At 43.7% G+C, this 24,857-nt stretch overlaps 1 protein-coding gene across 8 annotated transcripts in view; it reads right to left on the reverse strand.

Annotated features, from left to right (window-relative positions):
• Nucleotides 1-212: 212 nt before the first annotated feature.
• The window catches only part of casz1 (castor zinc finger 1), a 163,360-nt gene continuing 138,715 nt past the window's right edge, over nucleotides 213-24,857 (reverse strand). For 3 of the 8 annotated variants that reach the window (XM_069526243.1, XM_020089429.2, XM_020089426.2), the window contains 15 exons: nucleotides 22,836-22,932; nucleotides 20,159-20,323; nucleotides 18,333-18,505; nucleotides 16,917-17,782; nucleotides 13,409-13,541; nucleotides 12,987-13,050; nucleotides 11,843-12,006; nucleotides 11,462-11,584; nucleotides 11,034-11,354; nucleotides 10,733-10,931; nucleotides 9,796-9,967; nucleotides 8,143-8,291; nucleotides 7,177-7,396; nucleotides 6,030-6,371; nucleotides 213-5,288 (listed from right to left, as the gene is read on the reverse strand). In XM_069526243.1, coding sequence (XP_069382344.1) covers nucleotides 4,015-5,288; nucleotides 6,030-6,371; nucleotides 7,177-7,396; nucleotides 8,143-8,291; nucleotides 9,796-9,967; nucleotides 10,733-10,931; nucleotides 11,034-11,354; nucleotides 11,462-11,584; nucleotides 11,843-12,006; nucleotides 12,987-13,050; nucleotides 13,409-13,541; nucleotides 16,917-17,782; nucleotides 18,333-18,505; nucleotides 20,159-20,323; nucleotides 22,836-22,932 — 4,462 coding nt within the window. In that variant the 3' untranslated portion in view covers nucleotides 213-4,014. The remainder of the gene's footprint in view (nucleotides 5,289-6,029; nucleotides 6,372-7,176; nucleotides 7,397-8,142; nucleotides 8,292-9,795; nucleotides 9,968-10,732; nucleotides 10,932-11,033; nucleotides 11,355-11,461; nucleotides 11,585-11,842; nucleotides 12,007-12,986; nucleotides 13,051-13,408; nucleotides 13,542-16,916; nucleotides 17,783-18,332; nucleotides 18,506-20,158; nucleotides 20,324-22,835; nucleotides 22,933-24,857) is intronic. The other 5 variants (XM_069526242.1, XM_020089427.2, XM_069526244.1 and 2 more) reach the window with 3 other exon arrangements.

The following is a 24,857-nucleotide window of genomic DNA, read 5'->3' on the forward strand; positions in this document are numbered from 1 at the left end:
CAGACACTCTCACTCAACCTGTTCCTGGCACATCATGCGTGTCAGCGATGGCCGGCATGTATGCACCCCCTCTACACACATTGTTGGCAATGGCAATATATACACCAGCACTCTGAGATGTTTCGTGAAAAGGTAGAAAGCGTGCATCTGCTGAAAGACGTTTTGTGCTCGTCTTTTGACACTCAAAGACACATTGACACTGAGAACAGGCCTAAAGTCGTTCAGTATGTTTTTATTTCACTGAGTGAAAAGCTCAATCTTTGCATAAGACATGCAGAAACAGAGGAAAAACATAAATATAGCACAATGAAGATGAACAGTACTGTATCCAAGTGGAAATAAGCAATAGGACTAGAATGAATAGTAGCGCTGAGGGCAACAAATTCAAGTAGACTTTTTAAAAAATTGCTTCATTGTCTACTTCTCATATAAAATGTCTCATGAATCGAGCCAAATTGAATGCTAACGGGAGATGGCTTTTAGTCCAAAAGTGCAATATATTTTACAAAGTCTAAAATGTTGCTCTGTTGATCCACTACGCTGCAGTAAGCAGGCGGCTTTCATGTTACATTTTTCCAGCAGTGGAAATACATCTCAGTTTATTTCCCCAGCACTTCTTTATACCATCCTTTTTACTCTGTTAATTAAAACAGTCAAATGATCTGTCGTTTCAGCAGCAGCCTATGCAGGATTTGGAGGTCATTTCCGTCTGGTTTTTGTGTAATATAATTTTCATGTTTATTCTCTTTTTTTTCTGGTAGATTATATACAGGATGCCAGCTGGCTGACAGATGGTGATGCCTTTACTCGTGATTTTTTTTCTCGTTTTTTTTTTTTTTATTAAAAAACATCACAAGGAAGAGAAGGAGAAAGGACAGGAACAGCTGTAGACGAGGGGACAGACAGAACCGGCACGTTGGCCACTGGGTGACATCAGGGAGTGGGAGGAGAACCCCCGCACATGGCTCAAGGCAAAGAAAAAGAAAAGAAATCAAATTTAAAAAAACAAAAAAGATAAATGCATGTGTCAATGTGCCCTGTTAACACTAAACCAGACACAGAGAGCCATCTTGTTAGCAGTAGCAGGCCTCTAAATCTCCCTAACGGTCCTCAGATCCGATCTGGTTCTTGCACCAGAAAGTCAAGCATGAACAACAGGCGACCCCAACAACAAATATTGTTGATTCCTCTACCTGCATGGATGCAGATGTATGTTTTTTTTCTTTGTTTGTTTGTTATCTTCAAATTCTGTGGCCAAAAAAACTGTCCCAGTTGAATTTATAGCAGAACAAAGCAGGGAAGAGACGAACAAGGTCATGAAATATGAATCGGAGCTGTGAGCAGCTGGGACGGAGCCACAGGTCTGTGTTCTTACGGTCACAGCCTATCTGTCTCTCTCTCACACACTAACACACACACTTCAGTAGTGTCACCTACAGAAAGAAAAAGAGACAGAGATTGCCGCCGTGACCTTTTGCTCTGCTGTCGTTCAGCAGCGCCTCTTCCCTCCACACGTGACCCAAAACATCCTCAGACTGAAGCACTATCAATCACTACATGTGTATTATTATATTTATCATAGTTTCTTTATTTTCAGCTTTTTACAAATCCTGCTATTTTACACAGTCCCACACACTCATACACACAGATCACACACATACATGAACTAAATTCAAGTGCACGACGTCCCCCAGCCTCTACAGTTATCTGATGAGAAAACCAAACAAATGTTGTGACGCCTCTGCTTTGCAACAGAGTCCTGGGAGACAGTTTGAGTCTGTGAACGAGGCATGCCCACAGCAAAGTAAATATAAAGAGTTTCAATTAATGACGATAAAACAAAAAAACACTCACACAGAAAAAATGACAGTGAATAAAACAAGTCATTAAATAAAACAGAAACATGGATGAATGAATTCAAATCAGTGTATTTTAGTTTGAGCTTCTGACAGTTTAGAAAAAAAGGAAATATATACTGCAAATATCATAACGGAATCTGCCAATGTTATAGTATCAACAACCTTTTTTGCCAAAAAATCTGGGGTATTTAAAAAAGGTCACGCACACAAGCAAACTAAAATGAGGCTATTTGAATTTTTTACTTTTTATTATTCACTTCTCCTTTTTACGTTTTTCTTTTTAAATGAATCTATTCATCAAAGAGCATTTTGTTCATATATAGTTATTTTTTTACAGAGGAAAATACTGTACAACCTTTTTTTTGTCCCAAAACAATATCAGGAGGATTATAATCTACACACATTATTAATCCCTAAATAATGATCATTTATTTCCAATGCCAAGCTCACGTGATAACTCATGATCAGTGTGTCCACTCCTCGGCCGTACATATTTGCTCAATGTAAACCAGAGGGTGGCTTTGACAGATTTATAATTTAGTACTACAGTTAGAGACCATTGCCATGAACTTCTGAAGAATTAATTTAAATCACAGTCCGTGTTAGTGTTTCTCCTCAGGACACCGTTGCTCTGGTGTACCCATCTCCTTTTTTTTCTTTTTCGTCAAACTGTCCAATCACAGATGCAAAATAAAACCCAGTCTTTAAATAATCACAGAACAACAGTTCTTTGTCACACTAACATCTATTTGTGCATTAAAGCAAAAAAGTGAACTAAAACAACATCTTTAAAGCAAATTCCCTGTTAAAAGATAATATATCATTTTTTTTCAGACGGTAAAAATGAACCTAAAAAGTGCAATAACACCCTAAAAATTTCTCATTGGAAGGTCACATAAATATTAAATAAAAACCGTTACAACAGGAGCTCAACCACAGCCATAGTGAATGGAAAAAAAAAATGCCGTTGAGACATTTTTCGGTCTGTACATTTTCAACATGAAACACACTTCCTGACGCTTCCTCTGTCACACCCCCTCCCCTCGCTGCATCTGAGTGACTCATTGTTTCCTCTGGTCAGTCTCACCCCCCCACACCCCCCACCCTCCCGCCCGACTTGCCAGCCGTTAATCACGACCTCGCCTGCTAACAGATCGATATGCTTCTGACTAACAACACAACAAAAACGACACTGTAATGCAAAGATGCAAAATGGTAACAAAAATATTTTTTCTTTTTAAATATGCTTATGAGTCGTCTAGCATCGTCATCGGTGTCGTCGTGGTCAGCTCATAGAAAAGTGCACTATCCACACAAACTTGATTCCTCCACAGGGGGGGTTGAAAACCGTACGAGGGCTGAGCTTGGATTTTGGTGCTAGCGGAACATTTCTAGCAGAATGTCGAGAGAGAACTGTTGAGACCTGGCGTCTCGCCAGACGCCCCCGACTGCAGCTGAGAACAGTTACTGGTCGATTCCACATGTCATTGAGAACAAAGAAAATCACCTGAGAGAGACGGGAACAAGCAGAGCGTCACCCACTGTCTCTCTGTCTCTAACAACGATAATAATTAATAATAATATAATATCAATACAGAAAAAAAGATCAAATGTTTGCAATGAATCCTGTTTCCCCTTAGTGATTCATGTCCCTTTTTCTATGTATCCACGGCCCTGCGGTCTCATATCGCCTGTGCCAGCAATTTCCTTTTGTATATATCTTTCACACACACACTTACACACACACACACACTTACATATATAGTTATATAGAGAGATTTGTTTTTGTTTTTCTAACGTTTTTTTTCACACACAAAAAGTGAAAAAAATAAAAAATAAATTAAAGTCAAACATGCACGCACACAAAAAGACTGATGTGTAGTAAAATGCTTTACATTGCTGCCCCGAGTGTAAAACAGGGCCTAATTCTGTGTGTCTCCGTTCATATTTTTTAATGCATAATTGAATTAATAATGTTGGTCATCTTGTAAACATCATAATAAATCATTTTGGGCCGTCATTTTCACGCTGCGCTGTTGTTTTTTGTTGTCATCTGAAGTCTCTAAACATGATAAATGAGGCCACTTTCATTTTTGTTTGTTCATAGTACACAGGGTTTTCTTTCAGTTTCTGCAGTCTGTGTTAGTTTATTTTTTCATGGGACAGCGTCTTGCTTTTCCAGTTGGGAAGTATCAGTGTGGTTAATGGAAGCATCAAAACTCTCATCATTGTCCTTCTCACCATCGGGCTCTGGCATCGAATCATCATTCGAATCAGTTTTGAGATCCTCCTCTGCCTCTTCCTCCTCCTCATCCTCTTCTTCTTCATCTTCCTCCGCATGTGCCTCCTCCTCTGGCGACACGTCGTCTTCGGCCTCTCCAGACGTTCCCGTGGTGTCATCCTGAGCAGCTGGCAGTCCGTGAGGGGGGGTGGGGTTGTGGCTAGATCGAACTGCATCATGGTGAATTTTCTTGCTGAGGTCCAGTGAGTCGCTGAGACCCAGACCTATGGCGTTCTTCAGGAAGAACAGGGAGCTGCTGGTGTCTGTGCCCAGGTTGAGCGAGCCGTCCAGGCTAATGGTGGATGGTGGGTACGGGTGGTTATAGTCGGACCCCATCTCGCCCATTGTGTATAGCATGGAGGGAGCGTTGCTGTTCATGTTGTGGGACAAGCCATGGAGACCACCAGGTGAGGAAGTAGAAAGGGCCATGGAGGTTGGAGGGACCGCCAACATACCTCCTCCCAGGTGGTGAGCACTTTCCTGTTTGGGTGACACAGACGGCAGCTCACCCCGCTCCTGCTTCTCATGCTTTCTCTTGTGGGAGTCCATCTGGGACATGCCCACCACTGTGTGCTTGCACTCGGGGAAGGTGCAGTGGAAGTGTGAGCACTTGAGCTTATATTTGCAGTCGGGAACCTCGCAATCAACGCTAGAGCTGAACTGGCAGAAGCCAGCGGCGCTGATCACATCTTGCTTGCCATGGTGCTTGCGGTGAGCGGTCACCTTGGTGCTGTCGGTGCAGCGGAAGCCACAGCGCAGGCAGTGGAAGTGGGTACTGTTGCCTGAAAACTGGCAGTCGGGGAAGTTGCAGCTAAGCGAGGATTTGAAGCGCTTGAAGTCGTCTAGGACCAGGTTGTCCACGCGGTCGTGGTGCTGTGCATGCTTGTACATGTGGGTGCGGCCGCAGAACTTGTAGCCACAGTTCTCACGTGTGCAGTGGTAGTGGGTCACCTTCAGAGAAAACTGGCAACTTGAGTCCTTGCAGTTCTCGTAGAGGTCATAGCGCCGGAAGCCCTCCAGCATCATCCCCTCATCCAGCATCTTGCGTGACGATGCGGTCTTGCGGCGCTTGCCGAATGGTGACATGTCCTCGATGATCCAGAAGCGCTTTTTTGCACCGGTGGCCGTGGGAATGGAGATGGTATTGCCTGAAAAAAAAAAAATGAGGTGAGCACATTAAAGAACAATCACTTCACAGAGTAAAGTTACTACAAGTAAATTACACTGTGAGACCCTCTTCTAATATGCGACCTTACTCAGCCAGAAGTGGTTCACAGCTGAGTAAGCACAGAGAGCAACAATTTTTTTTTTTATCCCTAATTCCCAGAATGATTAAAGGAGAGGTAAAATGATAGATTGACTTTGGAACATGACACTTTTACAGGGTGTCTCCAGCCTCCAAACAGAGGCGGAGCTGTGGGTCTTAACCGACCCTCTTATCTCCATGTTGTTTTATGAGGGGCACCCACCTCTCGCAACACCCTGCGGTCACTGCTAATGATGTGATCCCTGTTCTGCAAGACAGGAAGCAGTGGGCCTCGATAAAACTTAAAGCGTGATTAAAATGCTGCTGATGCAGCCTTGTTAATGGAAGCTAAACAAGGCCCAGGCTTCATAATATGTGTGCCAAATTTACTGCTCTGTCTCTAAATCCTAGTAACACTAAGAGTGAGAGCAGACAGAGGTGTAAGTAAAGTAATTATACACACTTGTTCTGTTATTGTACCAACTCAGTAAACATGCACCTTTCATCATTTTTACATAAATGGTCTGTTTGCATGCTGGAAAGCCCCTTTTACTTCAAAGACAAGTTGGGTCACACAGTTAAATGCTGCACAGGACTCAATTCAGAGACAGCTGCAGTGTCGGTTTGCGCCGGGGATAAGTACCTGCAGCATCCTGCACTATAGGGACGTCATTTTTAACCGGAGACGGAGTGGCAATGATGGGGCTGAAAGCTGGTGTGTTGGTTGGCATGACAACACTCCGAGTGGCTCCCAGAGAGGCGCTGAGCAGAGAGTATGACAGACAGGATGGAGAGAGGAGGTATGGGAGTGAGGGGAGAGGATGTCTGAGGAGAGCAGGAGAGAGGGTTGGGACCTGGGACTGTAGACCAGGCTGAGGGGCGGAGGGAGGAGGTGGTAGAGGAGGGGAAGAAGGAGTTGCATTTTGGGTAGCGCTAGTGTCAGCAGGGGTGGTGGGAGCAGAAGAGGTGGTAGGCCAGCCTTGTCCTGGAGAGACAGGTTGACCAGGGAGTGAAGGACAGACAAGAGGGGGGAAAACACACACACACGCCCAGACAGATACACAAAAACAAGGGCCAGGTCGCACACACACGCACACACAGAGGGATGGGAGGTAAAAAGGGAAAGATAAGAGATAAGAGAATGATACAAAATGAGGCCCATTCAAGACAAGTAACCCAAACACCAGCCAAATCAACAATGATGAGTGTCATGGATAATACTGTCAACACATGGAGGAATACGAAAAATCAAAGGCAGCCTCAGACCCAGAAAAAAAGCAGAGGAAAAACCATTTTTCAGTAAGTTTGAAGAAAAAGAAGCTGTTTCTCCTTTCCTTTCTCCCACAATTCAACCCTGGAAAAGTGCTAAAGTAGACATAAAGCCACAGGGATGATCTCTGGCCAAAGGAAAATGTAATAAGCTACATACAGAGCACTAACTCAAACCACTGATGTACAAAATGGATGTTTTATGAGGATGACCACGCAAACTGCAAAAGACTTTGTCGAGGAATCAGAAACAATACAGCATTGTCATCAACCTTGTGTAATATGACTGATGTTGTTGATGTAACTCAAACTATTAAATCATAAAAAAGCAGAGTGAAGAATGAAATGAAAAGTTGCTGGTTTTCTGGGTAAATGAGTGCGGAGTAGAGTTAAGCTTTGTGTAAAATGCTGAGCATAAGAGAAGAACACATATTCTTATATTTCACCTTTCACTTTTAAACTAAACCAAAGCTCTACATACTTAAATGCCTGCCTGGTGTTTTTTTTTTACATAGTCTCACCTGCTGGCGAGCCATCGTTGCCTACTGGCGTGCTGGTGCAGCTCCGGTCCTGGTTGGAGGACTCGGAGGAGAGGCCCAGGGGGCTGCCTCCGCCTCCCATGTAGTCCATGTAGTCATCAGTCTCATCCATGACGCCAGAGGAGAAGCTGGGCTGTGTCGCCATGGATCCCATGCTGGATGCATGCTGCATGTCGTCAGCCCTATGACCGAGTGGCATCACCTAGAAAAACAAAATAATCTTCATTGTAAAAGGACATTAGAAAAGAATATCTCTGGTCACAACATGTGATTATTGCAGGTGTTGGCTCTTGGCTCACAACCAAGCATTCCTCAAAATGTCAAAAGTATTTCGAAAGAATGAAACTCTTTGCTTCTGTCATCTGTATGATGACTTCAAAACGGAAAAAATAGAACAAACAGAACTAGATGATCCACATATCTAAATCTAGGTAGGGAACATGACGAACTGCATAGGTTATGCTAGGCAATGGAAAACACTCCACTGCGATACTTTTCATTAGTAATGTCATGAGTGATTTGTCGCTTACTGGTGTGGCCGGAAGTGAGCAGTGCTCTTTTCCCAGAATCTGAGTCATTGAACTAGAAGCACAATAAGAAACCCACCAAACTAGGTGCTGTCACGAAGACAGTTGGATGCCATTTAATAATACAATATTTATTAGCTTGAATTAAAGAAAGAGAATCATTATTCTATAATTGAATAAACCTAAATCTGTGAGAAAGTTAGTTCCTTTGAGGTGTACTTGTTTGGGGGAGGGGGGGGCATTTCACTGTCATTTCTCAGGTAAAGGGAGTGTGAGGTTCTTGGCTCCGTTGGAATACGTTTCCATGAACTTCTCAACACCTGTTTTTGTTCACTGAGGTGTTCAGCCCATATTATCAGATAATTACCCTTTTCACAATGGCATGTGTTTTATGCCACAATGTGCGTGTGTGTGTCTGTACCTGGGATGGGACTCTGTCGAAGTTTTTCCCAAGCATCCGCCTCATGTGTTTGCGTGCATGTGAGGTCATCTGGTGTTTGAGCAGGAAGGAGAACTGACAGCCCTCGCGGATGCAGTGGAAATGACTGTTGACTTGGTTATACTTACAACCTGCAAAAAAAAAAAAACTGTTGTAAAGTCTCCATTTGCAGATTAATTTGTCTTTGGCTCATTGCGAGGCATCTGAGAGCAGCTCGGGCGGTAAATGCAATATTATCAGTGTGACGGTGTTGTGATTAGATCAAACACGCAGTGAAATATTTTTAGGTTTTTTTAATTTCATGATATACTGTAGCTCCGACAAAAGAGGGATCGGGTTTCAAAGTGTTTCGGAGTGCACATGTAGGAGGAATATTAGATCACTCCGGTGTCACACTGAGCAAGTCAAGGCTTCTGTTCACTAAACCTGTGGAGCTCTTTTATTACACTGACATGCTTTATTCAATTAGGAATTTACATAAATAAATTCTCATTTTCTGTGGGCCAATAATGCACACACCCCTGCAAACCAAAGTAAATATACAATTATTACCATATTAAATTCATTTTTCAAAGTATCTCCATTGTCATTTTTCCTTTTGTTCTCCATCGCACTGCCGTCTGCTTCATATTCTTCTGTTCTTTTTGTCATGTTTTGACCGCTCTGGCTCTAATTGCTTTATGATTTCAAATTAAATGAATGTTCTGTTTTGTGCCTGTTAATCAAATACCATTATATAAAAGCAGGCAGAAATAATTGAAAGAGTAACATGCTGGGCAGGTGCTAGCATGTCAGTAACCATGGCACCCGGTTTAAGAGCACAACATGTCTGCGTCATCAAATAGCTTTCGCACACAAACGCTTCAAACACGCAAAGTTGAGCAAATAACAGTAACCCCCGTGACATGAAGGGCCTTTTGTGAGACACAAACCAGGTAACATCATCAGCTGTGTTCAGTTTAATGTTGCTGCCATGGATACTGGCAACCCATCAATTCTTTATGACTGGAGTGCTAGCGATGGTAATCCTTTCTGTGTTCCTCCCCCCCCCGCAGCCCAAACAATGCAGTTGGCAGATCAGGCTGGGGACAAAAAACAGCTGTTTCGGGCCTGTTTTTGTTTGCTTTGTGTCTGCGTTCTGAAAAGCTTGTGTAACTGCCTGAAAAAAACAGATCACTTTTAATTCTTTTCTGTGCGATGGCAGCAGCGGCTGTGAGGCGCAGCTTCGGAACACAAACAGGCTAAACCAGACAAGCCAGATAATTAACAAACACAAACCTAATTGCTCATTTCTGACAGGGGCAAAAGTAAGAAGAAAACAACCTGTTTGTGATTGCCCCCTCTGACGTTGTTGCTTATATCGTACAGGCAGGACTACCTTTGGGACTTGAGGTGCCATTGTGAATATGCAAAAGACAACAACCAAGTCTATGAGGCTGTTTCATGCGAGACAACGCTGTTTACCAACAATGTTTTTCTCCCTTTGCAAACTCAGAGAATAACCTCCCCCACAAATCAATCTACCTCTTTCTCACAAAACTTTTAATCTAAACAGCTCTCCTCCCAAAGTGTTCATGCTGACATTGAGGGCGGGAAAAACAGGCAAAGGATTAAAAGGTTCATTTCATTTCTTACCCAGCCTGCCACACTCCTCTCTCTTGGTGAAATACTTGAAACCATTGGCGGCGCGGCGCTCAGCCTTCTCGTGCTTCTTGATGTGCCACGGCAGCTTGGTGGTGATGTTGGTGACAAAGTAGCAGCCGGGCCGCAGACAGTGATAGTGGCCCCTCATTCTGAACTCGCAGTGCTGTGGTGGAGACACACAGTTTCTAATTTCATGACTCAAACATAGAGAGGAATAGACATTATTTGATCTTTCTTTGTGGGAAAAGTTAAAGTGAATACTGCACAGACATTTTCCAGAAACATAATTTAGATCTCATAGTTTTCCCTCTGGTCATTTGGAACATCCCTCATTTCTAAGCATTAGTTTTTTTTACTTCTTTCTAACATGTCTGTGCACCACCATCTGCTTGTGAGGCCCGGATCCCAAAGGACGGGGCCAAATAAGATCAGCTCACTTCAGGAGACGGAGACTAAAGGGGGAAGCAGGAGGAGGAGGGGGATGGGGGGAATTTTTGTGAGAGGGGTGATTTTCGACACATTAATGAATTCATTTAAACCGTTCTCCAAATACGAGCTCATGAGAGCAGGCAGGGGCTGCCATTTAGGTTTCATTTGCGAAGCATTCCCCTGATTTTTGCCCTATTCCAGACAGCCTTGTTTACTGTGCGAGTGACAATGATTTATTGGGTAATATCAGCTAAATTGGCCTTTTCTGAGAGGAGAATGCGGCAGTCAAAATGACATCATTGACATATAAACAGGCATTACTGGGGTGAGTCGACTGTCTTTTTCAGCAGAGATGGAAGACGGCGAGCAGCGGTTGTGAAAGCCTTGAGTCAAATAACCTCAAATACTGGTCTAATAGATAGCATACTTCATGCTTAGACATTCTGGCAGATGACAGTAGGTGATTCAGCTCCTGGGTGAGTTATCAAGTCCCACTCACCTGGTTGGGACAGAGACACTGGAGGGAGTAGTAGGAGAACTGGTCGCGGACGTTGAGCAGGTTGTTGTTGGGGTTGATGTGATCCAAACAGTGGGACTCAGCCTTGCCAGAAGTCTTGCACACGTACTTGCAATTGCCAAACAAGCAGTGGAAGTGGAACTTGTTTGAGTACTTACAGTCAGTGGCCAAACATGGATCACTGGGTGAATGAAAATAGAAAATAGGGGTTAATCACAATTTGGCAAAAAGAGGAAAAGTAACTTTTGTCTGCATTGTCATGCAATAGCAATGTTTCTCTTACTTTTCCTGGAACTGCAGGAAGCCTGGTTTGACTTGTGGCTTAGCATTCTCTAAAGAGGTGGTGGCCAGAGGGGAGTTGGATGGCAGGCTGGGCATCGAGGCCGACATCTGGGGGATGCTGCCGGTCAGCTGCTTCCATGCGAGCAGGGAGGGAGGAGGCGAGCTGTAGCCGTGGGAGGAGGTGATGTGAGCCACATCAATAGAGGGAGTGTTGGCCATAGACACTGGTGCTGCGGGATGCAGGGGGGCTCCCTCATTGGAGTCCTTGCCCTCGCCGAACTGAGGCTCCGACTTCACTTTCAAGGTGGCGCGGAGGTGGAAGCTGAACAATGAGAGGGAAGCTCATTTTTATATCGATCAATAAAGCTGAAAACGAAAATGTAGAGTGTAAGGGTATATTTTCTGATCATGAACCAGTGTGACACTCACTTAGCATGTTTTATGGCCCCATCCACAGTGCTGAAGAGTGCACCACAGTCTTCAACCAGGCAGTGAAAGTGCACTTTCTGAAGGAAGTCGCACTGAGCCTCACAGAAGTCATCAGTGTCAAACCTTGAGATAGACAGATAATAAAGAGTGTAAATGCACTGCCTAACCCTAACACATGCTATAGAGGGGAAATGGTTAAACTCCTCATCTGACTAAATGTCTAAATGACGTCCATCATACTGCAAGTCATTTCTAATTCCTACGTTTCTTCACATTTCTGGGGGTTTCCAGTGACACAGTATGAGAGGAATAGTACTGACAGAAAGATCTTTCTGTTTTTCATCTATTGAATGATATGCACTTCTTATGTGTTTTTTTTACCTGCGGAGGTATGTCCTCCAGATCTCAGATGGTTTTTCTAGCAGGGGCCTCTTCAGCACTCTGTTCAGATACTGTGCAGCCTCTGACGTGTCGCTGCCCTGCCCCGCCTCCAGCTCCGTCTTCAGGTTCATGGCGTTGAAGAGGGCGGGGTTCACCTGTGACATCTACGAGACACACAGCACATAGAGACACAGCCGCTGGGTGAGCAACACAAACGTAAGCCGGGGAACTTGCTTGTATTAGTTGGAATGTGAGACTTGACACACAAAATGATTTGGCAGAGCAAAAAAAAAGCACAGCCAGATTTACACAACATCCAGGCTTATGCTTGAGCGCCGGCCAAGCGTGTTTGCCAAGCATCCTCTGGGAGCAACTATTAACCCCTTTATCTGATGTGGTGGCTTGAATCAAACTCCGAAAATCTGACATGACGTGAGGAGCTGTTGGACGACAGGTCTTCAAGCTCCTCCAGTGTCTGGTTCAATGAATCTGAGAGTGACTCCAAAGTGAACCTCTCCCAGGGAGAGACGATGTGTATGTGTGTGTGTGGAAGGGAAGCCTGAAATGGGGGGGGGGGGGGGGGGGTATCAGACCAGTTGGCAAGAATTAAATAATGGTGCCCGATCTGTCATTGCATCATCAATGCAATCGAAACCAACTGGCACATTTGTATCAGTCAAATAAGATACAGAAGTACAACACTGTCCATTTTGGCTTCAGAACAAAAAATGTCCAATTTAAATTTCCATACACTTACATTTACATGGGTAAAAAAAAAATGAAAGCAGCACCTTCCTGTTTTTTTCCCCTGACTATTTAATCAAATAATTTACAAACTCTATAAATAAATGCAGAGTGAGGCAGGGGAAGAAAAAGTATAAAGGAGGAGAAAAAATGGACGGCGAGTTCAAAACAGCTCATCAAAAAACAAACATCTCTATATATCTGGCATGGCACCCAGCTACTGCTTCATTATATTAATTTGTGAGAGGTGCAGTGAAAATTACACTGTATGAAAAATGGCTGGAAAATTTAAATGATACAAACTCATCTTATTAGCGGTGAAACATTAAAAAACAAACAGGCCCCACCGTGTCCCGCTAATTTGTCTTGGGATGAAAGGCGTTTGATGGATGGATCTTACCTTATTCATAAGCGAGGATAAAAGAGATGTATTCCCTGGTACAGGGTGTCCGTTTGATTCATTACTGGAACAAGGAAAATGAACAATGTTTAGTCAAGATTTGCATGAGAACAGTAAATATTACTATTTATCACACAAGGTGTGCCTGTATAATGAAGAAGAAAAATGCTGTCTTCTTAAAAAATAAGATCTACAGTGAGTTGGAGGGGCAGATTGGATATGACGGTTTATGTAAACACCCTTCTCACACAGAAACATATGTTGACGATTTTCTAATTGTTTGCACGTCTATAAATGAGATATTTTTGATAAATAATTATGAATGGCTGCCAAGAACATAAAACTCATAAATCAGAGAAACCATTTTTTGTTTGTGATTTATTCGTTGATTTTACAAGAAGAATTACCATTCTCCTGCGTACCTGTGGTCTTTCTTGCTCAGGTCCAGACTGTGCTCCTGCGCAGAGTCATGGGAGGCCCCAGAGCTGCCATCCACCGGCTCCTGCTTCACTTGAACCAGTTTAAACTGGCTGGCTGAAGTCGGCTGCCCGTTCCCTGAGGATCAAGCCAGAGACACAGAGGAGAGAAGAGACAACAAAGTTATTGTTGGTCAGCATTATTATCCCATGACAAGATCCAATCTGACTTCTGTCCTGGCCTGAAAAGAATACTCCGAGTGATAATTATGGCGAAATTATGTCAAGCCGTCAAGCCTTTTAAATGGTGATTGAGAGGCGGGAGATATGAGGGAAAAAGACTCCTTTTTCTGCAGCACTTGTCACAACTCATTTGCCAGGCTGCCTCTTAACTGGTCATTAAGTGAGATGCTAATGCTGAGGGAAAGTGGCAGTCTCAGATTGGCCACCCTCCCCCAGCCCCCACCCCCCCTTCCCACCTTCCCGAGCTCTGCGTTGGCCTGACAACGGGCGGCAGCCAATGCCACTGAGCATACCCACAAGGAACAGGGGTGCTATGTCGGTCAGATTGGAGCTGACAGCCAATCAAATTGGTTCAAATAGCGTGACCCCTCTTACACATTGTCGTCCAAATAGGTATTCAGTGGATGTTGTGAGTGAGGACAGGAGAGCTGAAGTGAAATAAATAAGCAAACGACGTGGGGTAAAAAAAATCCTGAGAAGTTGATTTCTGCCCCACCACCCCGATCCACAAGGGACTGAAATATTAATTTGTCCTGAGGCTATGAAGAGAAAGCTGGGCTTTTGGTAGACAATAAGTGGTGTTTTATTGTTTAAAAAAATGTGAGTGGGAGGGATGAGGCCCCCAGTATAAGATCGGAGAGCACCAGCGGCTGTGATTGGTTTGGTGAGGGATCAGTTGTTTAGGAGTAGGGGCTGGTGCTGAGGGATTGTGACAGGCAAGGTCATGGGCAACCAAGTGTGTGCCCTTGGCCCTCAGCCTGGTGGAGGCCCTTCTCCTTTTTCTTAGCTGGGGAGAAAACAAGACTACCCCATATACATGGGGGGCACCAGAGCCCCCCCCCTTCCACTACAAGATGACCCAGAGACATATCAGACAGAATAGGAGTGGAAAAGCCAGTCTTGGGCCCTGTCAGCTGAAAGCTCGGAGACGGGGAGGTATCACTGTCAGTGTCACTTCAGTTTGACAATGGCTGAGGTTGGTTGGAGGGGCTGGGGGTGGGGCTGGGGTGGGGCTCAAAGAAAAACAGCAGTCAAACAATTTTGCATCTGGTTTCAGGTCACCAAACGCTTACCGGGTCGCCGCCGCCGCGGTCCTCCCTTCCCCCAACTTGATAAGAGTACACCCAAAATTAACTAGCCTGACGAATCCTGCCTTGTCATTAACAATTACATCAACTCTCTGACCAAATGAGAACACATCATATCAGGGGCAGTCACTCACTGTGGGATCTACACATGATCACCAGGCAGAGAAATGCACTCCTTCACTCTATCAGAGGATGAATGGGACTCTATGAGGTGCGTCTGCAAAGGTCTCTGACTCTGCTGCACATCGTGAAGTTATTTTTTTTCTATCCGTTTCCCTAAGACGGAGAACAAATGAGTTTGACTCAAAGCAGCTTCTTTCTGGAAATTATCCAGGAATAATGTACCACCATGTAATTACTCCGGATAAGATACAGAGCTTGTGAAAGATCATTTGTACTGTGTATCTAATTAGTAAACCCTTCAGATGCTTGAATCTCTGGGAAAAACACTTAGGGGTAAATTAGAGCGGAACATTAATAAAAAAAAAAAAATACTGAGAAATGACTGAAAGCAGAAATAGGAAAAAAAAACGCACAGCTTACAACAGAGTTTCACAACTGCAAGATATACACGGTGTGAGAGATGGCCACAAACACTGCGACTTTTCTCACATCTTGTCAACAGAGAAGCACAAACCACTTCCTCCTAATTTTAGCCTGAAATGTCCTGTTCACACATTTTATGAAACAAATATGAGAAACCAAACCGCAGCCACCCGTCCATCCTGCAACTGCTCTGAGCTTTTACAATAAAAGATGTGAATGAGGTATATGGGGGCGCTTATTTTAAAACAGCTTTGCTATCCCACAGCAAGATCTGAGCTGCAGCCGTTCAGTGAGCCGACAAGAGGGGTGGTGAATGCACCATCTGTGGAGGCCCCACCCTCAGTGGGGGCCTTCCTGGTGTTCAGACTAACTGCTGGAAGCCCAGAGGTGGAGCTCAGCCTGACAGCCTGGGCTCAGCTTGGCTCCCCAGAGCAGCTGCCCTAGCTCTCTCCCAGGAACTGTCCTGCTCCGCGAACACCACCAGGAATTGTAATCCTTCCCCGTCCCAACATCCGGAGATGCTCCCCCTTACAGCCCCATTTACAATCCGCACCCCACCTGCTCAGGCTCAACACAGGAGGCCCCGCTGCTGCTCGAATGCAAGACTGCACTTTGCGGTGCATTATCAATTTAATACCTTAACTTCATTTTCAGACGCTTTGTTTAGAGCATTATGATAAACAGAGACAAGGCAATTACCTCCAAAAATGATGTGAATTGTGTTTATGCTAAACAGATATTGACATGTTTTTCTGGGAACAGAGGGTTTCTAGAAATTCAAAAAGTCTGTCTTTGCTGATGCATGCGAGTGTGTCTGAGTTCTTGTATCAGTGAGGAAAAAAAACTTCTTTTCAGCTCTGGTGCATTGAGTCATTTCTGCCTGAGCGATTTCCGTTTTTTTATCAGTTTGCATAGAGGATACGAAAAAAAAAAACATTTTTTTGTTCTCGCAATTTCTGAACTTAATTTCATTCCACCTCCATTTGCTTGGAACGGGCGCAGACACAGATAAGAGACCAATGATGAGGAAACATGTTCGACACAAGCCCCAGGAGCCCCCACTCTGAACATCATAAGAGACTTTTACAGGCTCTACTCTCCCCTGTCAGCGCATTTATCTCCAAATGGATTGTGGGTATCTAACAAACGATCAACACAATAACAAGCCCAGAGCAGAGGACCATGCCTCCGGTATGTCCCTGTAAGCCTGAAAACGGCACTTTTTCTGCCTTTCTCTCTGGTGTGGGATAGTGATAGAAATGACCTCTGAGTGCACGCTGTCTGCTCGGGCTGCAGTGGAGTGAGGGCCGCACACTCACAAAATGATGTGGCTTTTATTATATATGCAGTTACTCACTATACTGACTAAGTGAACTTTACAACTCAGTCTGTTAAAGTGGTTCACTTACAGTAATAAGAAGAAAAAGAATGTTATAACATGGCTGTTAATCTGTCTGATTTCTGTTGATTAGTCAATTAATAGTTCAAAACTGAAAGATATTCAATTTACAATATTATGAAACTGAATTTTAGCTATATCATTATTTGATTATCAATGTTGATATGATATGAGGCATTAATGAGCCCATATAATTGTATTGTGTTGTACAATGGTGCCTGTTTGTGCAGTAACTGACCTGTATCTGGGTTGATGGTGGGCTTCAGGGCAGCAGCTGCCAGTCTGGCCATCATGGGTGATATCAGACCTTTGCTCGCCGAGATCTTCTCCATGATGGAGGAGGTGGCATAGGAGGTCGGGGTCGACGCCATGGCTCCCTCTGCCCCCGATGTGGAGCAACCTTGGCTAAGTGAGTCGGTGGGCATGGAGTGGGCCCCAGAGGTTGCAGCTGATATCAGACTAGCGGCAGGCAGAGAGGGCTGGAGAGGCAGCCTGGGCATGAGAGGGAAGAAGGGGTTGTTGGCCATAGCGCTGTTGGAGAGAGCGAGGGCCACCGGCATGTTGCTGGGCAGGGCCTGGGACAGCAGGCTGGACATACGCTGGCCTGCGCTGGACAGCGAGGATGTCAGCTTGAGGGCGTGGCCCATTGTAGAGGAGGAGGAGACAACCGTAGTGGGTGTGGCCATCAGGTGTGGTACAGTGGTGGACTGCTGGGTTGTGGGCGAGGCACTCAGGCTTGAGTTCTTGCTGCTGATGGCGGAGAAATCCATCAGGTCATCGTTGCTCGATTCCTCTTGCTCGTCCTTTGGCGGCAGGAAGGTGGAAGAGAGGCCCATGACGCCAGAGGAGCGGATGTGCCGGCGCTCATGTTTGCGCTTGTGGGAGGTCATCTGGCTGGTGGAGGTAAAGGTGAAGCCGCAGCCTGAACGGATGCAGTGGAAGTGGTTGGTGGCTTTGCTGTACACGCAGCCTTCGTACTTGCATTCCTCGTATTTGTAGAACTTCTTGAAGCCGTCTTTGGCATAGGCATCATCCTTGATGTGATAGCTCTTGTGCTTCTCAATGTCACACTTGTTTTTGAAGGTAAAGGTGCAGCCTGGGCGCCTGAGAAAAGAACGGAAAATAAAGGGATAACATGATTAGACAAAATGCTGTGTTGCAAAGCCTCCTCAGTACCAGGTACAGTTGGGAGACGTGATTCGTATTATTTAAATACTTGGTACAATGGACAATTGATAACTGACACAGCAGCAGCTCATTGAAACATCACTACCTGTAAACTCTGCCAGAGGGAATCATTCCAGGGAGTGATTATCTATATCCATTGATAAGAAAATGTGATGTATGCTTATAAGGTGAAAACGTTTGAAGATCAATGGACTTTAATGAAAATGTCTTTGTAATTCATTTTTATATACTGACTTGTTTTCCCCTTGTTCAGAAATACTAGGCCATTAGTTGCAATTCCATGGTTCATGGTGATGTGAGACTATAACATTTAAATAAGGAATGTTGCTTGATTCCTCTTTTTCTCTTTTTTCTATATAACCTGCTAGGATATCAAGTGTTTGTTCACACATATGATAATAATTACTGTAAATTTGTCTAAAAATAATTATATATATAAAATCAAAAAAAAATCCATCACATTCACCTGCAGTGGAAGTGTGTGGTCTTCTGCCCGTAGAACTGACACTGAACTGTGCCACAGTCCTCGGTGGCCCGAAATCTCTGGAAGCCGTCGTTGATCAGCTGGGCGTTCTTTTTATGGAAGTTTTCATGGGTCATGACGTCTGAGGTGCTGGTGTACACCTTGCTGCAGCCCACCTACGAGTAGAGACAAAGCATTGTAATCGGAAACAAAGATCTGAGCCCACTGCAGATTCTCTGCAGAGAGTTTCACTCTGAAAGAAAGGCAACCTCTGAAACACAGTGCTTTAAAGAGATCTGATAGACCGTAAAAAGTCCCTGAGAAAGGAGTTCAGTGTGGTTAAGAAAATGCTAGTGGCCTAGAAATGGCTGGAAGGTTTGTTTTCTCACATTTACGATTTAATGTACTGAAACGCACACCAGCAGCAGTACAAGTGAAACTCTAGTGAATTGGAAACAGTCTTGTCATTGTGACATTTGGAAACTAAATGTGACTGAAAGTGTCAGTGGTCACAGCAGGTAGCTGAAAATACTGTACTTTCCTGGCAAAGCTGCCATTTAGAAAATGAAATTCATATTTTGTGCGTGAAAGTACATTCACACAAGTCTTTCTACACTAAGAACAGATTTTAGAGGTGGAGGGGGCAGAGGAGAGCAGACAGGAGTAAGTTGACTGTCCTGGTCTTTAGTTTAAAATGTTCTGGTACTCTGGAGACTCGGAGCCAACAGCCAAGGGAAAAAAACAGGTAATGTTTGAATTAAAAGCAGCAATTGTATATCATCCCTGGCACTTTTCATCCGCACAAACCGGGCAACTTCTCCATATTGAGTCAAACAATGAAAAAAATGCCACTCTGTTTTTTTCCCCACTAAATCATGAGAGCCGATGCCAACATCTGCAGGTTCTCAGGGACTGTTAAAACACGGCCTGAAACGTCCTAATAACAATTACGCCGTTAGAGGGGTTTAAAAAAGAATATATCTCAAGCCATCCTCCGCTGCACCGCTGCCCTTCTGGTGAGAAAGCTCTCTGCACAATGACACGTTGAAAATAAGCAGATGTAAAAAAATTAAACAAATCCAGAAGGGGGGACGATCTTCAACGGGCCGCTTGGTACTAAAAGATGAAAAATGTGTAGTTTATATAAACACCTAACTGAATTTCATCCATGCCAATTAAGGAGTGAGAGAGTGAGGAGGTGGGGGGGATGCACACGCAGCCTTACACGTGTATTCACCCTTTTTTTTCAATTTTCTTTTATTTACTTTAGGACACGTTTTGCCAAACTGCTCTTTAAAGACACTTTGGTGTAAATGGAAAAAGTGTGTGACTGTGATTCCATTTCACAGATGCAAGTAAACTGTGACGTGTGTGTGTGTGTGTGTGTGTGTGTGTGTGTGTGTGTGTGTGTGTGTGTGTGTGTGTGTGTGTGTGTGTGTGTGTGTGTGTGTGTTTACAAGTGGCCTAATTTTCCTGATCTGACCATCATTTATATCACATTGTTCTTCCATTCATTATTTACCTTTGGTTTTATGCCTAAATGTCACTGCAACAAAGAAAAGTTGTTTTAAGGCTTTTATGGAGTGTGTGATCTGGTTTGCTGTTGACTGTTTGTTGAATGGTTGTATAATGTAAATTATCAATTTTACTGTAACATTTTTAATCAGAATTGTGAGTTACAGGTTGTTTGTAGTGTACGGAATCCTTAATCAAATGCCTAATGCTCCCATATTAGCAGATGCATATCATTCTGTTTCTTTGTCTACTGTGTGTGCTTGTGGGTTTATTGTGGGCAAGTGGAAGAGGAGGTGTGCATCTGTGTAGTGTACCTGCATGCAGTGGTAATGGGTGCTTTTCCCATTGAGGTGACAGCCATGGTAGTAGACACTGCAGTCGTCCAGAGGGCTGAAGCGCATGAATCCGTGCTGCAGAGAGTTGTCCCTCTTCTTGTGCATGTTGTAGTGCCTGATTACATCCTGCTTACTGGTAAACCTCTGCAAAAGGGGAGGGGGGAAAAATGTACAGCAACAGGTTGGTGTTTATTTAAACCAGTCACAGAATCAGCAACAAGTCACTTCATCTCCGTGGAAGCAGCAGCTGCAGCATTTGGGAGCCAATAGACAGTTGGGGAGGGCTGTCCACACTGCAATGGAGAGGCCCAGGGTGTCTTTAAATATGACGTGTTCTGTAGTTATTGATGCACTTTGCATATCTGCAAGTTGTGCTCCATCCAAATGCCATACTAAAACACTCTGGGACTTTCTGAGTAAAAGATACGCCTGAAATGAAACTTGAAACAGGAGCCGCCCCCCCCCCCCATCTTTACAGGTGGACTGCCTTCCACCAAAATCATTTTTTAATTAAGATGAATCAATTGGCATGCAAGATCACAGTTCTGATGATTCTGACTCTGGAAAAATTATGTTCCATACAGATGGTTTCTCAGACGTGCACAAGGGAAAAGGGAAGACAACAGAAACAAACAAACAAGCCAACCAAAAAACGTTTTCCCTTTCAATTCACAGAGATATGATTCCGTTTTTAATTAAAGCATTAACACTCGCTTTTGGTGCAGGCTCCGTCTGTGGTGATGAGTGAATATGCTAAGAGGCCTGCCTTCTAAAATTACAGCATAAATAAATTAATAAATAAATAAATTCCTCCCACACCCGGGATTTGAGAAGGAAAAAAAAACAAAACAGAAACGTCACTCCACAGAGACCCACAGAAACCAAATCTGCTGTAATTGGACTTAAGCTGATGTTACAGAAACTGTAATGGGAGAAGCGCAAATCAATGAGACATTTCTTCAAATCCATATTTATCTCCAGTTGAGGGAAAAACATCAGAAAGAACAATTCTAAAAAGCAAATAATTGCTGTACAAAGTAGGGTAATTGCTCTGTGTCATGTGTTCCACTCGCGCACAAGTAAAAAGCGAAGATCTCACACAGCTGTTCCCCTGCTCTTGGCCCGTTTCCCACAGCATTTCCACGATGTTTGACTCTTGCTGAAGCAAACACTTCATTAGGATTTTTTAATCTAATTGATGAATGCTTTAGATTCATCACATTTTAAATAAAAAAAAATAAAAACATCCTAATCTCAGTTCTGGGCTTTGGGCTTTGATGATGACTGGAAGATAAGTTGAACTGCGGTCATGATAAATTAGATCCATCAAGCTGTCCAAAATAGGCCATGGAGAGAGCTGACTGGGAAAAAGATCTCATTTTCAGTTGAGTGGTGATGAAGGTTGGGAGCCACTTGCTACATTTATTTTAGGATTCCCACTAGTGTGGCAAGATGCACACTCTCCCTCATGTACAAGCCCATGAAAGGAGAATGTTAAGACTCAGCCAATCGCCCGGAGGCTGGCAGTGGGATAATATTCCAGGAGTGTGTGTCATGTAACATTTCATGAGTTATCGCTTCGAAAGGGGCTGCCTGTTTTTTTCAGGGTATTGACATCCCGAGAGCTGGCTTCCAGAGCATATCTGTGTTTCCACGCGACGCAAAGGCAACAGAGAAATGTGGAGCTGACCGTGGAAATTGCCATGATAACCTGAACTAACGCTTTAAATAATGACATGAAATGATTTTCCTTTGTATTCCTCTAAGAATTTGTCTCATCAGACTGTGAAGTGGGATTCATGCAGAAAATGAAAGCTTCAATATGTAATGCTTTTCACCACATAAACAATATTTATCGAGCGGTAATCTCTCTTGATCAGGGGCAGAAAAAGGAGATTACAGTTGAAGATGGCTTAATACAGAAAAACTAGAGAATAAAGGAAGGAAAACACACGGCACTGGCTGCGCATGGATTTTTGATGTCTTTGACAAATCTACCCGTGTTTGTCTAACTCTCTCAGGCCATATGCTACAGCAAACACAAGGCCCTGTAATATGATCTGCTTTGTGTGGTTTTTTTCTCCTTCCTGTGCCATACTTGACAACTCCAGGGACCAGGACAAGATTAATAATGTGAAAAGGGGATTAAAGGCAGCCCCCCAGTCATTGGCAGATGTCTTTATAAAAAAAAAGAACACAGATTAAAAAGAGCCATATTTCAAGCGTATTTACAATCAAACCTTGTGATAAAAGGGCAACTGTCAAAGACCAACTGTGTGCTGTGTGGAAAACACCTGCAAACTGAACAAGTGTAAACACCCACAGCCTGTTTGGCAGACCAAAGGCCAACAAACTTTTCATCTTCGTTAACTTTGGTTGGGTGTGACGACTAATGAAAAGATGACACATTATCCTGTTTGTCTATCCCAGGTTCACCACATCCCTTTAGTCGTGTCCTGAAAAGGAGAGGATGTTTTGCTTTAAGTCACCCAGCCTAACCTCAATATGAATAAATCATGCAATACACTACCTGGTTTCAACCTTTATTGAGATAGGCACGCAAAACAAAACTACATTTGTCCGATTTTCGCAGCATAAAGGAGCAAAAGTTAAAAGTGTGTTGAGGTGATGCTCAAAAAAGTGATAAATTACTCACGCTCACCTGGTAGTTACACTCAGGGTCCATACAGTGGTAATGCTCCCTGTACTGGTAGGCACAGTGCACGTGTCCGCAGTGTTGACTTCCAGAGAACCTGAAATCCAAGGTACAGGACACATTTCAACAGTTACATACATTTTAACGGCCAAACAGAAAGCAACATCAAGACTGCTTCAAAACCTGGTAACGCATGAGAGCTTATCGCACAGTGAGCAGAGTCACAGGGATGAAAAAGGCTGAACGATAAAGCGGCGCAGAAAGATATCAGTGTGATTCAAACATAATTGACAGAAAATGAAGAATGATTAGTGAAGAAATTATTTGAAATTCCAAAAACAGCACACAAAAAACCAAGGAGTTTTCAAAGACATTTTGCTCGTCTCACCTTCAAAGTCGCACAGCTCGCACCTTCAAAGTGACTCCTGCTTTCCACACTGCTGCAACAATTTACCCGTCTGTCACACCAATTTCAGCCAAATTAGCTCCATTTATTTCCAAAGCAGCCGTAAGAGACACTTATTACACTGAAACCTTTTCCCTTGACACACATTCACACGCCCCATAACTACTTTATTTCTCAAAGCTGAGAAAACCCTTGTCAAATCAATGCACAGTTATTTCAGGTTAACCACAGTTTCACTCTAAGAGGAAGAGAGTCAGGTATCCTGAGATGTTGGAACACCTCTGTCTACTTTTCATCCGAAACCTTTGCCAGCCTCTCACCTGGAATCTAAAAATCTGATTTTATTCTGGCGCTAGTTTAAAAAGAAAGCTGCTGCCTGCTACAGTACAACCACTTTTACGGTTGTGATAATAACTCTGATGATGATGACTGTTAAAATCCTTCAATTACCAGTGAAAACACACAAATAAACATTCGAACTGCTGTTGCCAAGAGCTCCATCTGCGAGTGGAGAAGGAGGAGAGGGGGGAAAGGAGGCTAAGTAATATTTTTTCCATCTCTCTTTCTGTTTTTCCTTGTTAGGATTATCCCAGAGCTGCATTTACAGATCACTTTGCTGAGTTCATTAAGCTAATTGAACGGTATATCCACTACACTTTTTAAGTTGGCTGTGTGCATGTGTGTGTGTGGAAAGTGATAGAAGCAGAAGGGGCTATGAAAAGGTTTGATGTATCTTTTAGAAAAGGACCAAACCAGTCAAACCAAGACGCACGTGTACTCAAACCATAAAACCAACATATGCTCACACGTAGTTTTTTCTATACGCCTCTCTATACATGCAGACACACACATTTACACTTATGAACACACAAAGTCCCCCCATCCTCCTGAGACTGTGGCCCACCCCTCTGCTCATTGCCCAGCTGTATCACTTTGCCTCTGGACAATTCCCACTTGCCGCGTCAGGGGGCCTAATGGGCCGCTGCTATTCAGCAGCAGATTAAATATTAATATCGCCACGATACAGAGATTGCAGCGCATCTCCAGTTACAATAGAGATACACAGATCAAAGTGCCGAGGCAATAGTGGGTGCATGAAAGCATTTAAAGAGTGAAAACTGCAACTAAACACTACCAGGGAAGCTCTTTAAAACATTAAACTGTAGTGTGGTGAGGAGATGAAGAACTTTTTTCTCTCTTTTCACAAGGACTAGGTGCGAACATGTTCACAAAGCTGGTTTTTAGTATTAGCGTGCACTCATTAGCCCCAGCTCCGAGGAGGACCATCCCCCGCTTCTAGCTCCCCTCTCTGCGCTACATTTGCCCTTTTTATGAGCCCTCCTTTTCCATTTTTTTTTTCCTCCCTCCTCTTCTTTCCTTTCTCTTTTTTTCCCAACCCCAACACGGAAATTGAAACTGTATCTGGGCTTATCTGCAGCCTCCCCGTGCATCAACTGCCGAGATGTTTAGACAAATTTTATGCATTATGCAGCGCAAATATCAAAACAGTTCTTGGCAGTGCCAGCAGAAGCCTCATTAAAAATTCCTTAATTAAATCTTCTTGCAAAATGTAATCAGTCCAAGGAAGAGGTTTTGTGTGTGTATGTGAGTGTGTG

This window comes from Paralichthys olivaceus, chromosome 6 (genome assembly GCF_024713975.1).
Source record: "Paralichthys olivaceus isolate ysfri-2021 chromosome 6, ASM2471397v2, whole genome shotgun sequence".
Classification (NCBI taxonomy): Eukaryota; Metazoa; Chordata; class Actinopteri; order Pleuronectiformes; family Paralichthyidae; genus Paralichthys; species Paralichthys olivaceus.